We start from the raw sequence: 17390 nt of genomic DNA on the forward strand, positions 1-17390 counted from the left end.
AATTTTGTGTCCATCCACTTGTCAGTGAAACTCACCCTGTGGGGGTCTCTGATATCCAAGTGTTTAACTCACCCCCCCCAGTGCAACTCATAGTAAACCCCTTGTAAATGCCCTACCTGAAGTCCTTGGAGGCCAGCACCTCGTAGTAGTAGATGAGCTTGCACTTGTGGCTGGAGCCCTGCAGGGAGGCCAGGACATCGTCCACACGGGGCAGGCTGGAGCTGGAGCAGGGCAGGGGCCCGTGCATCCTCCACTGCAGGATGTAGAAGCCAGGCCAGCGAGTGACATGGGAGCCCTGCAGAGAGGGAGGGACAGCAGGTGAGCAGGGGTGGCTGGGGGAAGGGCTGAATGTCCCAGCACAGGTGTCACTCACCTGTCTCACCTGCCTGAGACACAGCCCTGTAGTACCAGCAGGAAAAGAAAAAGCTTATTTAGCTTAATTTCTGTAAGAATTTTAGCTTGGAGTCTCCAATGACTCACTTTAAATAAGGATTTCTCACTTTCACAGGCTATCCAGAAAATGATCACAGAATGGTTTGGGTGGGAAGGGACCTTAAAGCCCATCCCATTCCATCCCCTTCTACCATCCCAGGCTGCTCCAAGCCCTGGCCTTGGGCACTGCCAGGGATCCAGGGGCAGCCCCAGCTGCTCTGGGCCCCCTGTGCCAGGGCCTGCCCACCCTTACAGGGAACAATTCCTAATTCCCAATATCCCATCCAGCCCTGTCCTCTGGCAGTGGGAGCCATTCCCTGTGTCCTGTCCCTCCATGCCTTGTCCCCAGTCCCTCTCCAGCTCTCCTGGAGCCCCTTCAGGCCCTGCAAGGGGCTCTGAGGTGTCCCTGGAGCCTTCTCCTCTCCAGGTGAGCACCCCCAGCTCTCCCAGCCTGGCTCCAGAGGGGCTCCAGCCCTGGGGCATCTCCATGGGCTCCCCTGGACTCTCTCCAGCAGCTCCAGGTCCTGCTGCTGTTGGCCCCAGGGCTGGGGCAGCTCTGCATCTCTCACCTGAGTGGGGCAGAGGGGCAGAATCCCCCCTTCCCTGCTGCTGGGAATGACCACAGCCCCCTTTTCTAGCAGCTCCTGATTTCCCACACCATCAATTCCCTCCCTGGAGGAATTTGGAGCTGGCAGGACTCTGAGGCCATGGCAGGACCCCACCCCACTGACCTGGATGCTCTCTCCTTCCCTGCAGACCAGGGGAGATTCCACCCGGCTGTAATCCACCCCCAGCACCCAGCTCTTGTCAATGAGCTGCACATTGTCCCCTGCACCAGAGGGACTTGGTGAGGTGGCTTCTTTGTGACTTGGCTCAGGAGCTCGTTTGGAGTGGAAGAGGCTGAACACCACATCTCCCTTCAGGATGTCGAAGTCCCAGGTGATGACAGATTCCCCTTCCAGGATCTCCACGAGTATCTAAGAAAGGAACAGAACAGGGTCAGGTGCTCAGGTGGCAGCACTGTGCTCCTCCCCACTCAGGGGCAAACAGACTTTGCTCCACAATCCTTCAGCTGGGTGATGGTCCTGGTTCCTGAGGGGGATACACACCACCTCCCACTCCCAACCCTACCACAGTACACCCACTCAGGAGTTTTTACCTTTCCTCCCCATATCAGAGTTGCTTGTAGATGAGTTATTTCTTCTGGGAAAACCTCAGTGGAACTGAGGCACAAAGAGCCAAATCAGAGTGACTCCCTATCAGAGAGCCCACAAGGCTGATTTGACACTGATTTGCTCCTTTTTGGGACATTCTGTTTCCTGGTGACTCCCAGCACACACCTTCCTTTATCACCCCTGTTACTGTCCCAGCTGCACTGCTGGGAATGGGAGCTGAACTATCACAAGGGAAACTGAGTGCCCTTTATTTCTCTCAAGAGGAGGAGGAGGAGGAGCAGGAAGAGACTGGACCTTACAGAAGATCAGGCCACAGCAGAGATAAGAGACTCTGCTGCTGACACTGCTGCTCTTCACTCCCACACATGCAGCTGCTCCCTTGCAGGAACAGCAGCTGCTGCCGAGCCCTTGGCTGCTCCAGCCAGCCCCAGCAGAGGGGACACATGTCACTGTGCCATGCCAGCAGCTCAGGGTGTGCCCTGTACCTCGTGTGGGGCTCCTTTGAGGACACTGGCAGAGTGGTAGATGGTTTCTGTCCACAGCCGGATGTGATCCGAGTTCTCCGGCTCGTCCTCGCTCTGGTACAGGGACTTGGGGACGAGCCCCCCCTCTGAGACAGTGCACTGCAACATCACACAGACAAACAGGGCTCAGCATGCTCCAGCAGTGAGCCAGCAGCTCCTGCTGCTGTCAGACATGGGCTGAGCCCTCAGCTGAGCCAGAACTGCACAGTGGCTCTGAGCTCATGGGAACTACCGAGGTTTCTGTGAGCTCCCTGCAGAGCTGCCCTCTGACCCTGCTCCAGTGCTGGGGAAGATGAAACAGGAAAGCCTTATAAATATGATTGCCTGGCAAAAGAATTTGAGAATATGGAAGCTACAAGCAAGATTGAAATGAAAGCAAGCTTTGAGATACCTCAGTTACTGAACAACAGGAAAACAACAGTGTGGCCAGCTGAAGGTGATCCCCTTCTGATGGAACAACACCCTCTGCTTGCAGACAGGCCCAGGGGTCAGAGCAGACCCTGCAGCTTGGCAGAAGGGGCCCAAAGAGGAGTTTATAGGGTTTAAAATGTAACACAGTATGGTAATGTAGTGATTCTTATAGGCTGTATGGAAATACTATAGGATTTGTGTATTGTACTAGATTGGTTAGTGAGAATTAGAATATTCAACACAGAAGAAGATTTATTGTATTGGAACGGGAACCTCGCTCTCTTACCCTCTTACTCTCTTACCCTCCCATCCTCTCTGCCCCTCTCTTCTCTCAGGCCTGCTCTGAGCTGTGGCTGCAGCTCCCAGCAGGGCCCTGCCCCCAGGCCCTTTGCAATGAACCCCAAGTTCCTGACCTGGCTGCAGAGATCTCTGTGTCTGACCGTGCTACCCCTGACGCTCCTACAGCCCAGGATCCCAGGGCAGCACCAGCACTGCAGGGGGCAGCTCTCTGTGCCCAAATGAACTGCCCTGTGCCCACAGCAGGGCCATGCTGGCCAGCACAGAGGCTTAACCCCTTCCAGAAGGCAGTGGAAGGCCAGGGGGATGAGGAAGAGGAAATCAGTTCCAGATTGCACCTGCACAAGAGGAAGCAAAACTCACCATGCAGTCTCCTCCCAGGAAGTCTGGGATCACATCCTTGTCCACATAGTCCACCAGCCCTCCTGAGCCCTGGTAGTTATTGCCACTGTAAATGAGGAACTTCTGCCGTGTGTTCTCATTGATAAAGGGACTGACCTGAAAGACAAAGGGCACACAGGACATGGCTGTCACTGAGGGCAGCTGGGGACACTGGCTGAGCCATCTCACAACATATCTCAGCAGTGTGCAGAGCTTCTCAGCTCTGAGGCACTTCCCAAAGAAAGGGATAACAAACTGAAAATGTTCTCTCTCTCTGTATTACTATCTCACAACACTTTCTGCTTCATGTAAAGCAAGTCTGCAGTCACTGCCTCACCCACAAACCTCACAAGAAATGTAACAACCATGTTCTCACACTGCCAGAGCAGTCAGCAGGCACCAGGCAGAAGCAGATTTATTATTTACTACTTATTACTTACTACTTATTACCCTTCAGTGTCCTACAGCATTAAATTAAAAGCTATCTGTCTTTTCCCATCTATATGAAAGCCCACCAAGGTTGGGTGGAATGGGCAATTCTGATCCAGGTTTCTCATGCTGTCCTGGTGGATGGCAGTGACCAGAACCCAGTGAGCTGCAGGTACCCCATGGCCTGGTTCTGCTGTGGCTCTTCAGGAGCTCCCCATAAGCTGCCTGGAGATTCTCCCTCCCTGCCTCTGCTGATGTAGCTATCTGTGACCCTGCACACGTGGCAGTGACCCTGCAGAGCCCAGGTTTCACCCACCAGGGTCCAGAGCACAGGGAAGACCCGTGGTGCTCTCACAATCAGGAGCCTCCCCAGGGTCTCAGGGTAGTTGTCCTCCACCACCTCAATGATCCTGAGCAGGGCCTTCACCCCAGGCCGCCAGAGGTGCCTCATATTGAGCCCTTCCAAGTCCACCAGGCATGTCCAGGATCTAAAATAAACAGGCAGAAAAAGACCTGTGAGAACTTTAGAGTGTGGTGGCTGCTCAGTTTAGGATCCACAGTGACCCCACAGCCCCTGAAGGATCCAGAGAAGCCAACAAGGGACACGAGCAGCTCCAATAAAAGCACATCTCCACCTGGGCAGCAGAATCCCGGTGAGCTCCAGGTAACACAGACACCCAACCCCAAGGGCAGGAACATCTGTCACTCTGGAAGAAGGTGGTGAAGGTATGCAGACCTATTGCTAAAAATAATGTCAAAATGCATTTTAAATGAAGGTGGAATCTGGTAGACAGGCTCCTGTATTAAAAAACCCAGAATTTCAAAGATGTGGATTAAAATCACCAAGACAGAAAGATTAAATTATTCTGAGATGGGATATGAAAATGATATAAGGAAGGATCAATACTTGTTGTCCAACAAAACTGTGGGATTTGTCTGCATTTAAGTCCAACAAATAAATTTATAAATATATGTGTGGTCCCCATCCAGCCCATAAGACACACTGCTGTCTGCACTGTAACCCTAAGGACATCACCCCAAACCACAGCAGCATCCTTCACCATGGCACTGAGAGTGTGCAAGGACTCAGGAAAACCAGTTATAAACCAATTAAAACCAATTATACTGACGTGATGGGGCGGCCAAAGATGTTGGTGTTTTCCTCACATCTCTTCTGGCCTTCCTCATTAATGGACAGAACCTGGAATCAAAGACAGCACAGACAGGGATTAGCCTGAGAATGGCTGAGTTAGCAGGATGGCTTGGAGATCTTATTTTTAAAAATACAGAAAGCAGAGGGCAGGGATGGATGGGATATTGGGGAGGGATTGTTCCCTGTGAGGGTGGGCAGGCCCTGGCACAGGGTGCCCAGAGCAGCTGGGGCTGCCCCTGCATCCCTGGCAGTGCCCAAGGCCAGGCTGGACAGGAGCAACAGGGTTGGACAGGAGCCAGTGGAAGGTGTCCCTGGCATGGGATGAGCTTTAAGGTCCCTTCCCACCCAAACCATTCCAGGATTCCTGATGCACCATGACAAGACTCCCTAGCATGCTGAGGGGACAGGTGACACACAAAGGCACAGCTCACATGTCGCAGCAGGGACTCCTCTCCCAGGGCCTTCACCAAACCCTTGGTGTCCATCTGGCCGAGGCGGAGGATGTAGAGCGGCCGCCCATCTTCAAACAAAGGGGTTAGAGAGGGCAGCACTTTAGTCTCCCAGGATAACATTCTCATACCTTTTTTAAAAGCCACATTAAATATTTGAAAAGGATAAAAATCACTGCCAAAAGCAACCTGTTCAGAGAAATTGCTTTGCACTGACTGATCTGTGCAGAGGAAATACAATTACAGGGAAGCAGAGTGGCTGCTCACAGGCACTGAACTGCTTTGTTAACTTTAAAAATGTCAATACAGCTTTCCTCAACATACCAGGCCACCAGTGAGATGCCAGGGGCAGCTCCTCACTGTGGGAATCCATAAAATCAGAGGGTTTTGGGAAAGCTGCAAAATGCAGGCCTCAGAGACAGCAGAACTGTGATTGGAGCTAAGCAGCAGCCATGAGATAGATCCGCAGAAAAATTATGTAAAATGTAGAAAAGTAAGGATAAATAGAACAATAGTCTGTGTATTAACACTTGTCTAGAATAACACCCTAATCTGCAGGAAAGTTTATCTAGTGAGATGTTAGGAAGTTTGAAGCTTAATAATAGAGCTCTGTGCATTGTGTTTTAGGGCTCACAAGCAGGTCTTGTATCCAAAATAAGCAAGCATTGTTTACCCAAAGGTACCTGTGCTAATAGTGGTTGGATAGAACTACTGTCAATGTGCTTTTGCTTTGTGGGATTGGTCAGAAAACTCTTAAAGTGAGTTGTGACATTGAGTTCTTGGTCTGCTGCCTGGGATGTGAGCTGCTGGCATCTTCCCATTGTCACAACCATGTAATGAGGCTGATGGTGGAAAATCAAACAGCTCAAGGCAGTTCCTCAGCAGTCCCGTCCCGTTGGTGATTTGTACAGAGCCCCAGCCAGCAACACCCACCTTTGTCCTGGTAGTGCCACCCCCCAGTGTAGTACTCCTGCAGCAGGGCTGGGGGTCTCCAGGACTGCAGGATGAGATCCACCTGGTACTGCTTGCGCCAGGCCAGCGACTGGCACAGCATCTCCCGCGCTTTGTCGATGTTGAAGTCGCGGGCGCGCAGGAAGCGCAGGATGTGCTCGTCCTTGGGGATCTGCCAGGAGAGACAGCCCCAGGGTCAGCACTGCAATGTTCCATCTGGCCTGCAGAGGAGGCTGCAGTTGACACCATTTTTTGATCTCTTCAAACAGCAAACATTAAATTTCCCTTCCGCCTCCCTCCCTCTGTAGCTAACCCAGCTGGAAGCAGCAGAGGGTGCAGGAGCACAACAGCAGGGACCAGCTCACTGGCTGTGGGAAGCCCTTCCCCAGGGCAGTTCCCAGGAGCTCCAGCAAACCCCAGGCTGGCTGATGTTTCCCTTGGCTGGTTATCCACAAGGATCTCCAAAATACTGTGTGAAAGTCAGGGAGCTGCAAGTTCACCTGCCCAGGGCAAACAGGAAACAAACAGCCACAGCTAACACTGAGCACACCAGGCACTGCAGGAATCACAACTGTGCAGTCTGAATGATGCCACCAGTAGCAATTCCAGCTCTTGTGCAGGCCCTGCTGCTGGTGTTTGAACAGGAAAGCTGCTGAGTGCTTCAAAGGCTTCCCTGCCCCATTACACCACAATAACTCTTGATCCAAATCAGCCCAAACTACAACACACCCTCTCCCAATCACTCACCCCAGCACTAGCACTAATCCTCACATCACAGGCACAAAAGCTTCCCAAAGCAAGTCTGCAGAATGGCTTATTCCAGCTCATTCCAGATCTGCCATGTTCTCTTTAGCTGCAGAATCAAAGACAGCTTGGCAGGAATGCCAAGCAGCAAGAATTAACAACAAACCTGATGGATTCCACAGAAGTGCCAAATCTGACTAAGAGCCTGTCAGCTGCAAATCCAACTGGATTAGAGCTGCATGTGCTGCTGGATTCACAGTCCCTCACTCCAACTTCTCCAAAAGTGTTTGGCCTCATTCTCTACAAGTTTCCATAAAAAAATCCAGCTCTGTGGAGCAGGGATTGTCTGTTGCAGAGTATCCATGTTGTGCTAGCATAACCCAAGCACTCCCAGCCCTGCTGGGACACAAACCCCCATGTTCAGCAGTCAAAGCTCCTTTGTCCACTGCCATGCCCAGGGAAACAGAAAGCTGGGTAGAAAGCAAGGCTGGCAGCAGTGTCAGGAGGGAGCAATCTTGGATTCACAAGCAAGAGATGGTAAGAATTGGCTCACCTAAAGAAGGGGCAGAGTTCAGGCAGCCCAAACCAATCTAAAAGCACCTTAGGACCAGGAGGAAGGTTAACACTGGTTCTAACAGTGCATCTGTGTGTCCTGGAAAGGAGAGGACAGCCTTCCCAAAGATGATCTTGGGAGTATTTAGAAGAATTCAGTATGATAGCAAGTTTAAAGCCAGCAGAATGTTCATCAGATAATTCAGGTTTGTGTTCCTGCTGCTCAGAGGCAGCTGTCACTTATCAGGCCCAGCCCAGACACCCACAACAGCTCCTGCATCTCTGCAGGAGAGGGGATGGCTGCTGGAAGGTTTGATACTTTCCTGCTCCAAACCTCCCCTGTGCAGGGCTCCAGGCAAGAGGCAAATCCAGCACTTCTGTTTGGACCAAAGGCAGGAAGCTCCAAGAAGACTCATTCCACAGCAGAATTCGTCTTTTATCCTTGTCCAACCAAAGCAGTAACTCCCACATGTAAGAAAACGAAGGTTTAATTTCAGCCTGCTTTTGTATTCCCTGGTAAAACTGCTGCACTCTCCTGCATGGTGCAAAGCCTTGAACAGAGCTTTAAGTTGCTGCAATTTTAACACCATTTACAGTTTGTTCCTTCAACTCCTCAGATTTTTTAAGGAACAACATATCTGATTGTAAAGGTAATGTCTGCTTTGGAAGGAATGGGGAAAAGATAGTGAAATAGGACAGAGGACAAAAATAAGAAGAGCCATTTTCCAAGAAACAGGAGATCTATTTTTTGATAATTTCTGATAGAGGAATAAGGCCATCCCTGCTCTGAATTAAAAGAACAGATTGTCACAGCAAGGTAAGAGCCTCTCCAGGGACAACCCCAGCCTTGCAGGATAAGCTCCTGATTTTGGCCTGCTCTGTCAGGAGAAGCAGCTGAGCAGTCAGGGGGGTCAATCTGAAGTTTCAGTAGCCAGCACCTCCCCTCCTGTGTGCCCACATCCTCCTGGGGACAAGGCCCAGCAAGGCCACCCCAAGGCCTGAGGCAGATTCACTGTTCCCAGAGCTCAGGATTCAGCTGCACTTCCCAGGGCTCCAGCAGAGCTCAGGGGACAGAGGCTGCCACTCCCTGCCCAGCTCCAGGCACCCGAGGGGCAGCTGCTCCACATTTGGCTTATGTGCTCTCACTTTTTCCTTCCCCAGCCTCTGACATGGAGGGGGAAAACCAACCTGTGGGTTGGTACTTTTCAACCCAAACAAAGTTTTAGGTGTTGCCTGTTCCAGATGAAAGCAGGATCCTTGCAGGTCACACCAGGGACAAAGCTCCCTGTCTCTGGGATGTCCTCCCATCCAGGACCCACTAGGTGAGATCTCTCCTACCCCAGTGGAGCCCACACCACTTCACTGTTCAGGGCTCCATGAAAAGCCTCCTGTCCTCTCTGAGAGCACACTCACACCTGGGGACTGTCCCTGCCTGTCCAGGGCCTCTCATCTGCCTGGAGGCTGGATCACAGGCAGACACAGATCAAAAGCAGTTTCCAGCAGAGCCCCTTTTCTGCTCCTGCTCACACAGCTCACTCACCAGCCCCAGCTCCTTCCTCAGGGGCAGAGCATCATAGGGACACAAGAGCAGCTGCCAGGGAGGTGTCACAGCCCTTCAAGGGGCCCTTTGCCACATCAGGTGTGTATATATACAATATATTATATACCACACATCTATTCCTGCAGTCTCTACCTGCCTCCAGCAGCCCCCACCCTTCTGTCCAAGGGATCCAAGCTGCTGTTGATGCCACTGTACACCAGTGGCCTTGGCCAGCTCTGGCAGATGTTTGGAGGTGGGAATTTATCTGCTCTTACAATTCAACAGCACTGTTGGTGTCTGGAGCTTATCAGCTGCTGGGAGCCTCTCACACTGCCCCAAGACCTCCTGCTCTCTTCACAGTGAGGTTTGCTGGGAGCTGTTTCTCCATCCACGTTGCTGGGTACCAACAAAGCCCACGTGCCTGCTCACACACAAGGGAACTTCAGGAGTTCTAGAGCAGCAGAACAATAGCACTAAATCCTTGTTACATTTTATTTCTACAGAGGTGATTCACATTCACTTTTCCAAGAGAAAACAGCATTCTAAATCATGCTCAGACTCCCTGTACTCAGATGAGACATGCTCAGCTCTGAGACATACAGCACAGCATGCAGGGCTGGCAAAGCTCCTTGTAAGCAGCAGTGTCTTTTGGAAAGGCCAGGTGAAGGAAAAAGAATGAAAATCTTCCCAAAGCCAGGAATGCAGAGTAGCTCACCTAACCCATCCTGACTGACTGAGCTGATTCCTTCTAAGCCAGGAAGCTTTTACTGTTGAAACCTCATCCAGCTGTTCTCTGCTTCCAAGCAGGATCACCTGCTCCTCTTCCTAAGCATCCTTTATCTACTCAGCCCACCCAACTACTCTCTCTGGTGCTATCCTTGGTCCTTCTTTCCTTCCCTCCTAGTCCCTCTCCATCAGGAAATCTGGAGTTAAACCCCATTTGAGGCATTCAAGCTGCTCTAGGACCCTTTCTTTTCCCAGGCACAGATCAGTTACCCTGCTGGTCTGACAGAGACTTTCCTTTTACCAGAAGGAGCCCAGGACATTCCAGCAGAGCAGAGACACCCTCAGTGCTCCTGCTGCTTCTCAGGGAAATATCAGAGAAGCATGGAATTTCCTTGAGCAGGAAGTGACCCACAAGGATCATCCAGCCCAGCTCCTGGTCCTGCACAGACACCCCAACAATCCCACCCTGGGCATCCCTGGCAGTGCTGTCCAAACACTCCTGGAGCTCTGGCAGCCTCGGGGCTGTGCCCATTCCCTGGGGAGCCTGGGCAGTGCCAGCACCCTCTGGGGGAAGAACCTTTCCTGATCTCCAACCTAAACCTGCCCTGGCACAGCTCCAGCCATTCCCTGGGCCCTGTCCTGGGTCACAGAGAGCAGAGATTGGAGCTGCCCCTCAGGAGGAGCTGCAGCCCCAGTGAGCTCTGTGCTCCATCTCCTCTCCTCCAGCTGAACAGGCCAAGTGCCCTCAGCTGCTCCTCCTCTGGCTTCCCCTTGAGACCCTTCCCCACCCTCACGTTCCTCCTTTGGACACTTTCTGACAGCTTTAGAACCTTCTGATACTGTGGTGTCCAGGACAGAGCAGAGCAGGACAGTGCCCTCAGTGACCCTTTGGGCTGCCTCATGCTCAGCTCAACATCCACCAGGACCCCCAGGACCCTTCCCGTGGTGTCACACTGCAGCCTCTCATTCCCCTGTGTGTTTGTGCACCCAGGGTTGCCCAACCCAGCTGGGGATGCCCCTCAGTGCCCTACCCACCTTGCCCTTGTGGGTCTCCTGGAGCCACTGGCGCAGGCGGATCAGGCAGCTCTCCTGCAGCGGGGTCAGCTGGCCCAGGTAGCGCTCGATGTAATCAGCGTCCAGCTTGTCACCTGCAGGGGAAACAACAGCTCAGAGCACACTGGCACAGCCAGCAGGGAGGGGAGCACGTGCTTCTACACATTGGGCTCCCTATGGTTTACATGGGATTTGCTCAGAAGCCTCATCCCAGCAGCCTGAGGGAGGGATGGAGGGAAACTCTCCTGGTGACTGGGGCACGAGGCCATGGCAGCATGGGCTGGATCACAGCTGGATCACCCCACCTGGCTCTGCCTCCAATATTCCATTCAGCCCTGAATTGCTCCAGCAGGAGCTTTAAAAGATCTGTCATGAGCTCTGGCACTCGGCTCACCAACCACTCCAAGACCTGGGCACTTCCATCTCCACGTGTCCTAAATCTCATGCACAACTGCAGTGACCAGTGGCTTGCTGGGAAACCAAGCCATTATTCTGCCCAGGGACACCAGAGACTAAGGGAGAACAACAGCACATTTCTGACAGCCAGGGAGGATTCTGGCAGGAGGAGAAGTCCTGTGCACACCAAGCAGCTCCTCCAGCTCAGAGACAAAGGACAAGGGGTTGGTGACTGCCAGCACCGAGGGACAGAGGGATGTGACAGAGGGAGGTGTCACCCAGGGCTGGCAGCTGCCAGCCAGCAGAACAGGGCAGCTGGGGGGAGCAGCCCAGGCAGCAGCTGGGGTGGAAGATACAGGGACAGGCCTGGGGACACCTCAGAGCTGGCTCTTTGTCAGGCACAAGGTTCCAGTAGATGCCGTCACCTACAGAAGGAGGCCTGGACACCCACAGGATAAGCAGGATAACAGAAATTGCATTTGGAAGTGAGACATCCCATGGAACCCCCAGAGCCAGCAAGGTGGGGAGCAGGCCCAGGGGAGCTAATCCTGTCCTGAGCAGGAATATGGGCAGAAAAATAAGGGCTACTCTGCTCTTCTGCTAGCTGGGACCCATCACTCTGAGGACAACATTCATCTCAAACACTGCTGCTAATCAGCTTCTCTGTGGATTCCCATCTTTTTTCAGAAAAGCTCCCAGAGAATGTCAGGTGAGAGCAGAACTACTGACATTTCCAAATCCCAAGCTTTTTGCCTAGTTACACTCAACAAAACAAGTGCTGCCTTTCCTTCTCAGGAAGGACAACAACTGTTTCTATTACAACAACTCTGGATTCAAAGGTCCCTCCTATTTCTTTTTGCCAGAGAAGTATTTTATTTAGTCTAGAAAATATCATCAGACCAACACACGGAAAGATAAAGTTTGATTCAGGGATTTTGTGGGAAAAATGCATTAGGAGACATTCCTCAAGTTTGTCTTGGCCTAATACAGGGCCAAAAACCATCCAAACCTGTCCCCAAGAATATTAATTTTGGAACAGATAAAGTATTTAATTCCAGCATACTGAAGACACCTTCTCTAGTTTCAAGTATAAAATACCTTAAAGGGCTGATCAAACCTCGTTTTTTTCTAAGCTCCAAAACATTCTGCCTGCACAGCTTTTTTGTTTTAGGGGAAAAAAAGTTCCATTGTTTATTTTCCTTGAAAAAAGAAAACAGCTTTGCCTCCTCCTCCTCCCCCACACTCCAGATGAAAAACCTGATGCTAAGAGAAATGAAAATGAAAATAAGCTGCTGGGTCAGTGCTGCTGAGTGAGAGCTGCAGTGCCTACCGTCGGGGCTGGCAGCCTCCGGGGGCGGGCAGGGGCTGGCAGGCGGCTCCCGGCTGGTGCCAGCAGCCCCGGATTCCTGCAGGATGGCACCGGGGGCGCCTCCCAGCGCCGGGGCTCGCTCCTCCTCCTCCACCGCGGGAGGGCTCCAGCGAGGGATGAACGTGATCCCCTGGGAGATCAGCTCCTTCAGGTAGTGCTCAATCACCTCCTTGCCCTGAAGGGGAGAACTCTCGTTAGGAAAAAGCCTCCTCCAGAGCCAGCGAGGCACTGGAGTTTCCTCAGGACAGATGATGAATGCTGCTAAGGATAAACGGAGGGGAAATCTGTCCTTCCATCCCCATGATCCTGCCAAAAAACCTCCAGTATCAAAGCCTCCTGTGAATGATGAATTACAATAATGGCCAGGCAAATCCCAGTTATGGATGCAGCTGCCTTTCTACCACTTTTACCCCATCCTCCTGCTCCCAAACCCAAATAGCTGCCCTGTTCCTCTGCACACAGAGCCACTGTCCCAAGCCCAAGCTCTGGAGACACAGGGGGGTGTTTTCCACCCAGGACTTTCCCTTCCTGCACAAGAAGAGTGTTCTCAGTGTCCAGCAGCCCTGCTCCCCTGGCAGAGCCTGCTCCATCCCTGCACAGCCATATTCCAGCCAGCTCTGCTCTGCTCTGGGCTCTTTGCCTTCCTTTGCCCACCTGAGGGACTCCAGAGCCACTAGCAAGGACACAAAGCTCCATTGGGTCTGTTTACAGAAAGGCAAACAGAGGGTCTGGGTGCTCAGGCAGCCAGGGCAGCCCAGGGGCAGCCAGGGCAGCCCAGGAGCAGCCAGGGAAGCCCAGGGGCAGCCAGGGAAGCCCAGGGGCAGCCAGGGAAGCCCAGGGGCAGCCAGGGCAGCCCAGGGGCAGCCAGGGAAGCCCAGGGGCAGCCAGGGAAGCCCAGGGGCAGCCAGGGCAGCCCAGGGGCAGCCAGGGCAGCCCAGGGGCAGCCAGGGCAGCCCAGGGGCAGCCAGGGAAGCTCACAGGCAGCCAGGGAAGCCCACCTTACCCGTTTGATGTTGGAGGTGTACTGCTTCATGGCAATTTTTTCCACGGTGCTTTCAAAGCCAAAAAAGGATTTGATGTCGAGAGAGGCTGACTGCTCAAAGCAGGTCCACTCTTCATTCTCAGGGTGAACCTGCAGCCAGGGGAACACAACACAGGAGGGATGGAGGCAGATGCTCATGGCCCTGGCACCTCACTGGCTGTTCAACCTCCACAGCCCCAGAGAGGGGGCAGAGGAGGCACTGCCACACTTGGAGTCACCAGCCAGGTTCATTCCCCTGGGCTGGTTCACAACCCTTTGTGAACTGGACATCCAGACTTTTGCCAACCAACATTCTTCATGTGCACAAGGAAATCAAGATTTAAACCCACCCCTGCCCCAGCAGACCTGAACTGTAGTAGCAAAAGCTGCACAAAAAGAGCAGTGGAACTGCCCACATCAAGCCATCATGTCAAGGTGTCCTTATGGAAAGACAGGGATGGCCTTGTGGAACATGCAATTAAAACTCCTACACCTGCAAAGAAGAAAAATGCAAACCAGGTTTCTGTTTTAGTTTTGGATGGGAGACTCAGCCACTAACATCAGCCTTCTCCCCAAAACACTGGGGACATGGCAGAGCAGGGAGTTTCCCCACTCTTCAGCTCAACACAAACCTTTCCCTTATTTCCCCTCTGTTGCTTTATATATGATAGAATCCTTCCCTCTTTTAAACTTAACCATTTCCTGAGAAGGCTCTGCCTCCTCTCTTCAGGTGCTGCTGTTCACAAACTGACAGGGAAGAAAAACAACTCCAGCCCCCACACAGAGATACCATGAAAGACAAATTCCCTGGGGAGATATTAAGTAACTGCAGGAGCAGGATCATATTTCTCCAAGTTGCCTCAGAGAAGGCTGCAGAAAAGGAAAGATGAGAATAAACCTGCTTCCGGTGCACTCTGGCAGGGAAAAGGGAACTGGTAAAAATAGAGCAGGGAACCATCTTGAGGATGCAGCCAGCAGCTCCCACCCTGTTCCCCTCAGAGCCCAGATGCTGACATTTCCTTCCTAAGCCAAAATTGGCAAGTGTAACAATCTCAGAGTTGACCTGGGAGCATTTCAGACCTGTCAGTGCCTTTAATGATGATGGAAGTTTAATTTACAGCAGTTTTTAGGATGCTTTAGGCAGTTTTTAGGTGGCCTTCTGCAGCCACCAAGGGATCTCTGGCCCAGGAACAGCCTCACCATCCAAAATGTTCACAGCTTTTCCACTCCTCCCCTTCCTGAAGCTCCTCACAGCCTGTTTCCTCCCAAGAAGCTGAGCTGCTGTCCAGTTGCCAAAAGGGCAGGTAAGTAACAGGAGCTGGACATTTGTGTAAGGAAAGACAAGCAGGATCTGATTGCTTCCAGAAACACCTGAGCTGTTTCATGGTGGCTGGGCCCTCAGAGCAGCACTGCAGTGAAACAGCACAGAAACAGCCACACAGGGAGACAGCCCTGGCCACAAATAAGGCTCAAGTCCTTTCTCCAAATCTTTAGAGCAAGAAAATAATGACAAACAAGGTGCTAAAACTTTCACTTCTTTGTGGGCAAAATCAATTGTCAGGCTTCGCTCAGGCCATTATAATAATGAACAGTAAGGGTTTAATTCTGGACATCCAGATTTATAGACATGCACAAGCTCTAGATGTTTTTGTCAGCCTGAATTTCAATCAAAAAGAAATTGAGGGAACACCAGCAGTTCTGGAGTACCAATTCTGTTTTCCACTTTCACTCCAAGCAGGGAATCACAATCAACCTGAAGAAGTTTCTCAAGCCTTATGAAACCACAGAATGGTTTGGATGGACACACAGAATCACTAGGTTGGAAGAGACCTTTAAGATCATCAAGACCTTAAAGCCCAAATAGTTCCACCCCCTGCCATGGGCAGGAACAAATTCCACTGTCCCAGGCTGCTCCAAGCCCTTTCCAGTGTGGCCTTGGGCATTGCCACCGATCCAGGGGCGGCCACAGCTGCTCTGGGCACCCTGTGCCAGGGCCTGCCCACCCTCACAAGGAAGAATTCCTTCCTAATGTCCAATGTGTCTGTGGGAAGCCATTCCTCCTGGTCTTGTCTCTCCAAAGCAATTGAACAATCCCACACTCAGGACCCAACAGCCTTTCCAGCCCCAGAGTCTCTAATCCCATTGTTGCAGGGGTGCTCAAAGCCACTCAGACACCTTCCCCCAATGTGTGAGTGCACAGTTGCCCCCTCCCAGCACAGCCAGCCCCAGCAGGGCTCTCACTGAGTAGCTGCAGGTCTCCCTGACCACCACCCGGTTGGCAAAGGTCTCGTTGTGGGCCTCGATGCGCAGCGTTCGCTCTCTCCAGTTCACCGTGTTCTTCTGGATGAAGAACACATGCTCCACCCCTGCAATCTGAAGAGGAGGGAGAAACACAGAGAGACAAGAGTAACTTTATCTATCTAGGAGCCTTTAGCTATCTGAGCCAGCCCACAGAATGCAGGCCTCTCTGCTCCCAAGGCTCCACCTGCCTTCTTCAGCAGCCTGGGAGCGTCCACGTTCAGCTTGCAGCTCCGCTCAATGACGTGGATGGCTCCGTCCTCACTCCTGGATTCGTGCAGGATTTCACTCCCCAGGAAGACTGGGATCTCTGGGCACGTAGGAAAGCGTTTCTCGTAGGCCTAGAAGGGAAAATAAAGTAAATTTCAGCTTCTGGGTAAATCAATTTTAACTGTTTCTGAATTAATTGATTCCCTTACAGTGAAAGAATAACAAAACAGAGCCCCCTGAAGCCTGGAGTTTTCCCCACTTTCCTCAGAGGTGAAGTTAAAGCAGAGTAGGTACAAGCAGGGACAGCACCACATCAGTCACCAGCCAAACATGTCCTAACATAACTTTCCCTTCACACATGAAGTAGAAACAGAATCCTGTCCTTGAAGAATACTAGGAAGGGAATCATCACTTCAACATCAGGAAGCTCCTAACTAGTAAAAGCAAACAGAGCTCTGCTGATTTCTGCTGGCTAAAGACCTGAATATTATAATCTCTGGGTCAATACTGTCTGTATGAAGCCTTAAAACGTGATGTGCCAAACAGTTCTTGTTGCCCTAAACTATCAAGGGTAAGACACCAATTACTGGCTACTCACTTTGCCTCAATTTATCCATTTCTAAACCAACTCTGTCCTGGCTCTGAAATGTTCCCTGTTCTATTAGCACATCCCTGTGAAAAGCCCTTTCTCCAAAGCTTCTTTAGCAGCTCTAGCAGAAATCCACTCTTCCCTGGCACTTGCAGAGAAGTTAACTTGCATGAGCAGTACCTACTGCTGCTGCTCCTGCCCTAACTTCTTCATCTCTTACTATATTCTAAGATGTTTGCAGGATGGAATGTTTTCCTTGGATTTCTGAAAAACCTCTTGCATGTTGTGCTGCTGTTGCAAATATGTGGCAGCTGCACAAGCTGCCCAGAGCTCCACTGCAGCTGGTCCAGGAAGAGAACCTGTGCTCTCCTTCCACTGGACTCTCAGAGCTCCACATTTCCATCCTAAGATGTTTCTGCCATCTTTCCAAGGCAATTCCTCTAGAGACTGCTGTCATCTTCTCACCTTCCAGAAGACACCACCATTTTACACAGCACAGAAAAATTAAAATATCCATGGGTTCTCTGCCCCAAAAGCAAACCCTGATGTGCTGATGCTGGAGCTGGGCTGGGCTGTCAGCTCCCCGTTAGCACAGCCATGCAAAGCCTGGATGCCCCTGCACAGATTCATGTCCCTGCTCCCAAAATAGCCCAGGCACTTAAGGACACATTCCAGATCTCCTGCTCCCGG

The 17390-nt window shown here is 51.8% G+C and overlaps 1 protein-coding gene across 1 annotated transcript in view; it reads right to left on the reverse strand.

Annotated features, from left to right (window-relative positions):
- SEC14L5 (SEC14 like lipid binding 5) overlaps nt 1–17390 on the reverse strand; it is a 35081-nt gene that overhangs the window by 4859 nt on the left and 12832 nt on the right. The window contains exons 2-14 of the mRNA XM_066561006.1: nt 16093–16242; nt 15845–15976; nt 13586–13714; nt 12544–12757; nt 10800–10912; nt 6185–6374; nt 5234–5322; nt 4780–4850; nt 3966–4137; nt 3203–3337; nt 2093–2230; nt 1164–1409; nt 117–295 (exon numbers count right to left, since the gene is read on the reverse strand). Of these exons, the coding sequence (XP_066417103.1) occupies nt 117–295; nt 1164–1409; nt 2093–2230; nt 3203–3337; nt 3966–4137; nt 4780–4850; nt 5234–5322; nt 6185–6374; nt 10800–10912; nt 12544–12757; nt 13586–13714; nt 15845–15976; nt 16093–16242 (1958 nt within the window). The remainder of the gene's footprint in view (nt 1–116; nt 296–1163; nt 1410–2092; nt 2231–3202; nt 3338–3965; nt 4138–4779; nt 4851–5233; nt 5323–6184; nt 6375–10799; nt 10913–12543; nt 12758–13585; nt 13715–15844; nt 15977–16092; nt 16243–17390) is intronic.

Source organism: Molothrus aeneus, chromosome 16 (genome assembly GCF_037042795.1).
Source record: "Molothrus aeneus isolate 106 chromosome 16, BPBGC_Maene_1.0, whole genome shotgun sequence".
Taxonomy (NCBI): domain Eukaryota; kingdom Metazoa; phylum Chordata; class Aves; order Passeriformes; family Icteridae; genus Molothrus; species Molothrus aeneus.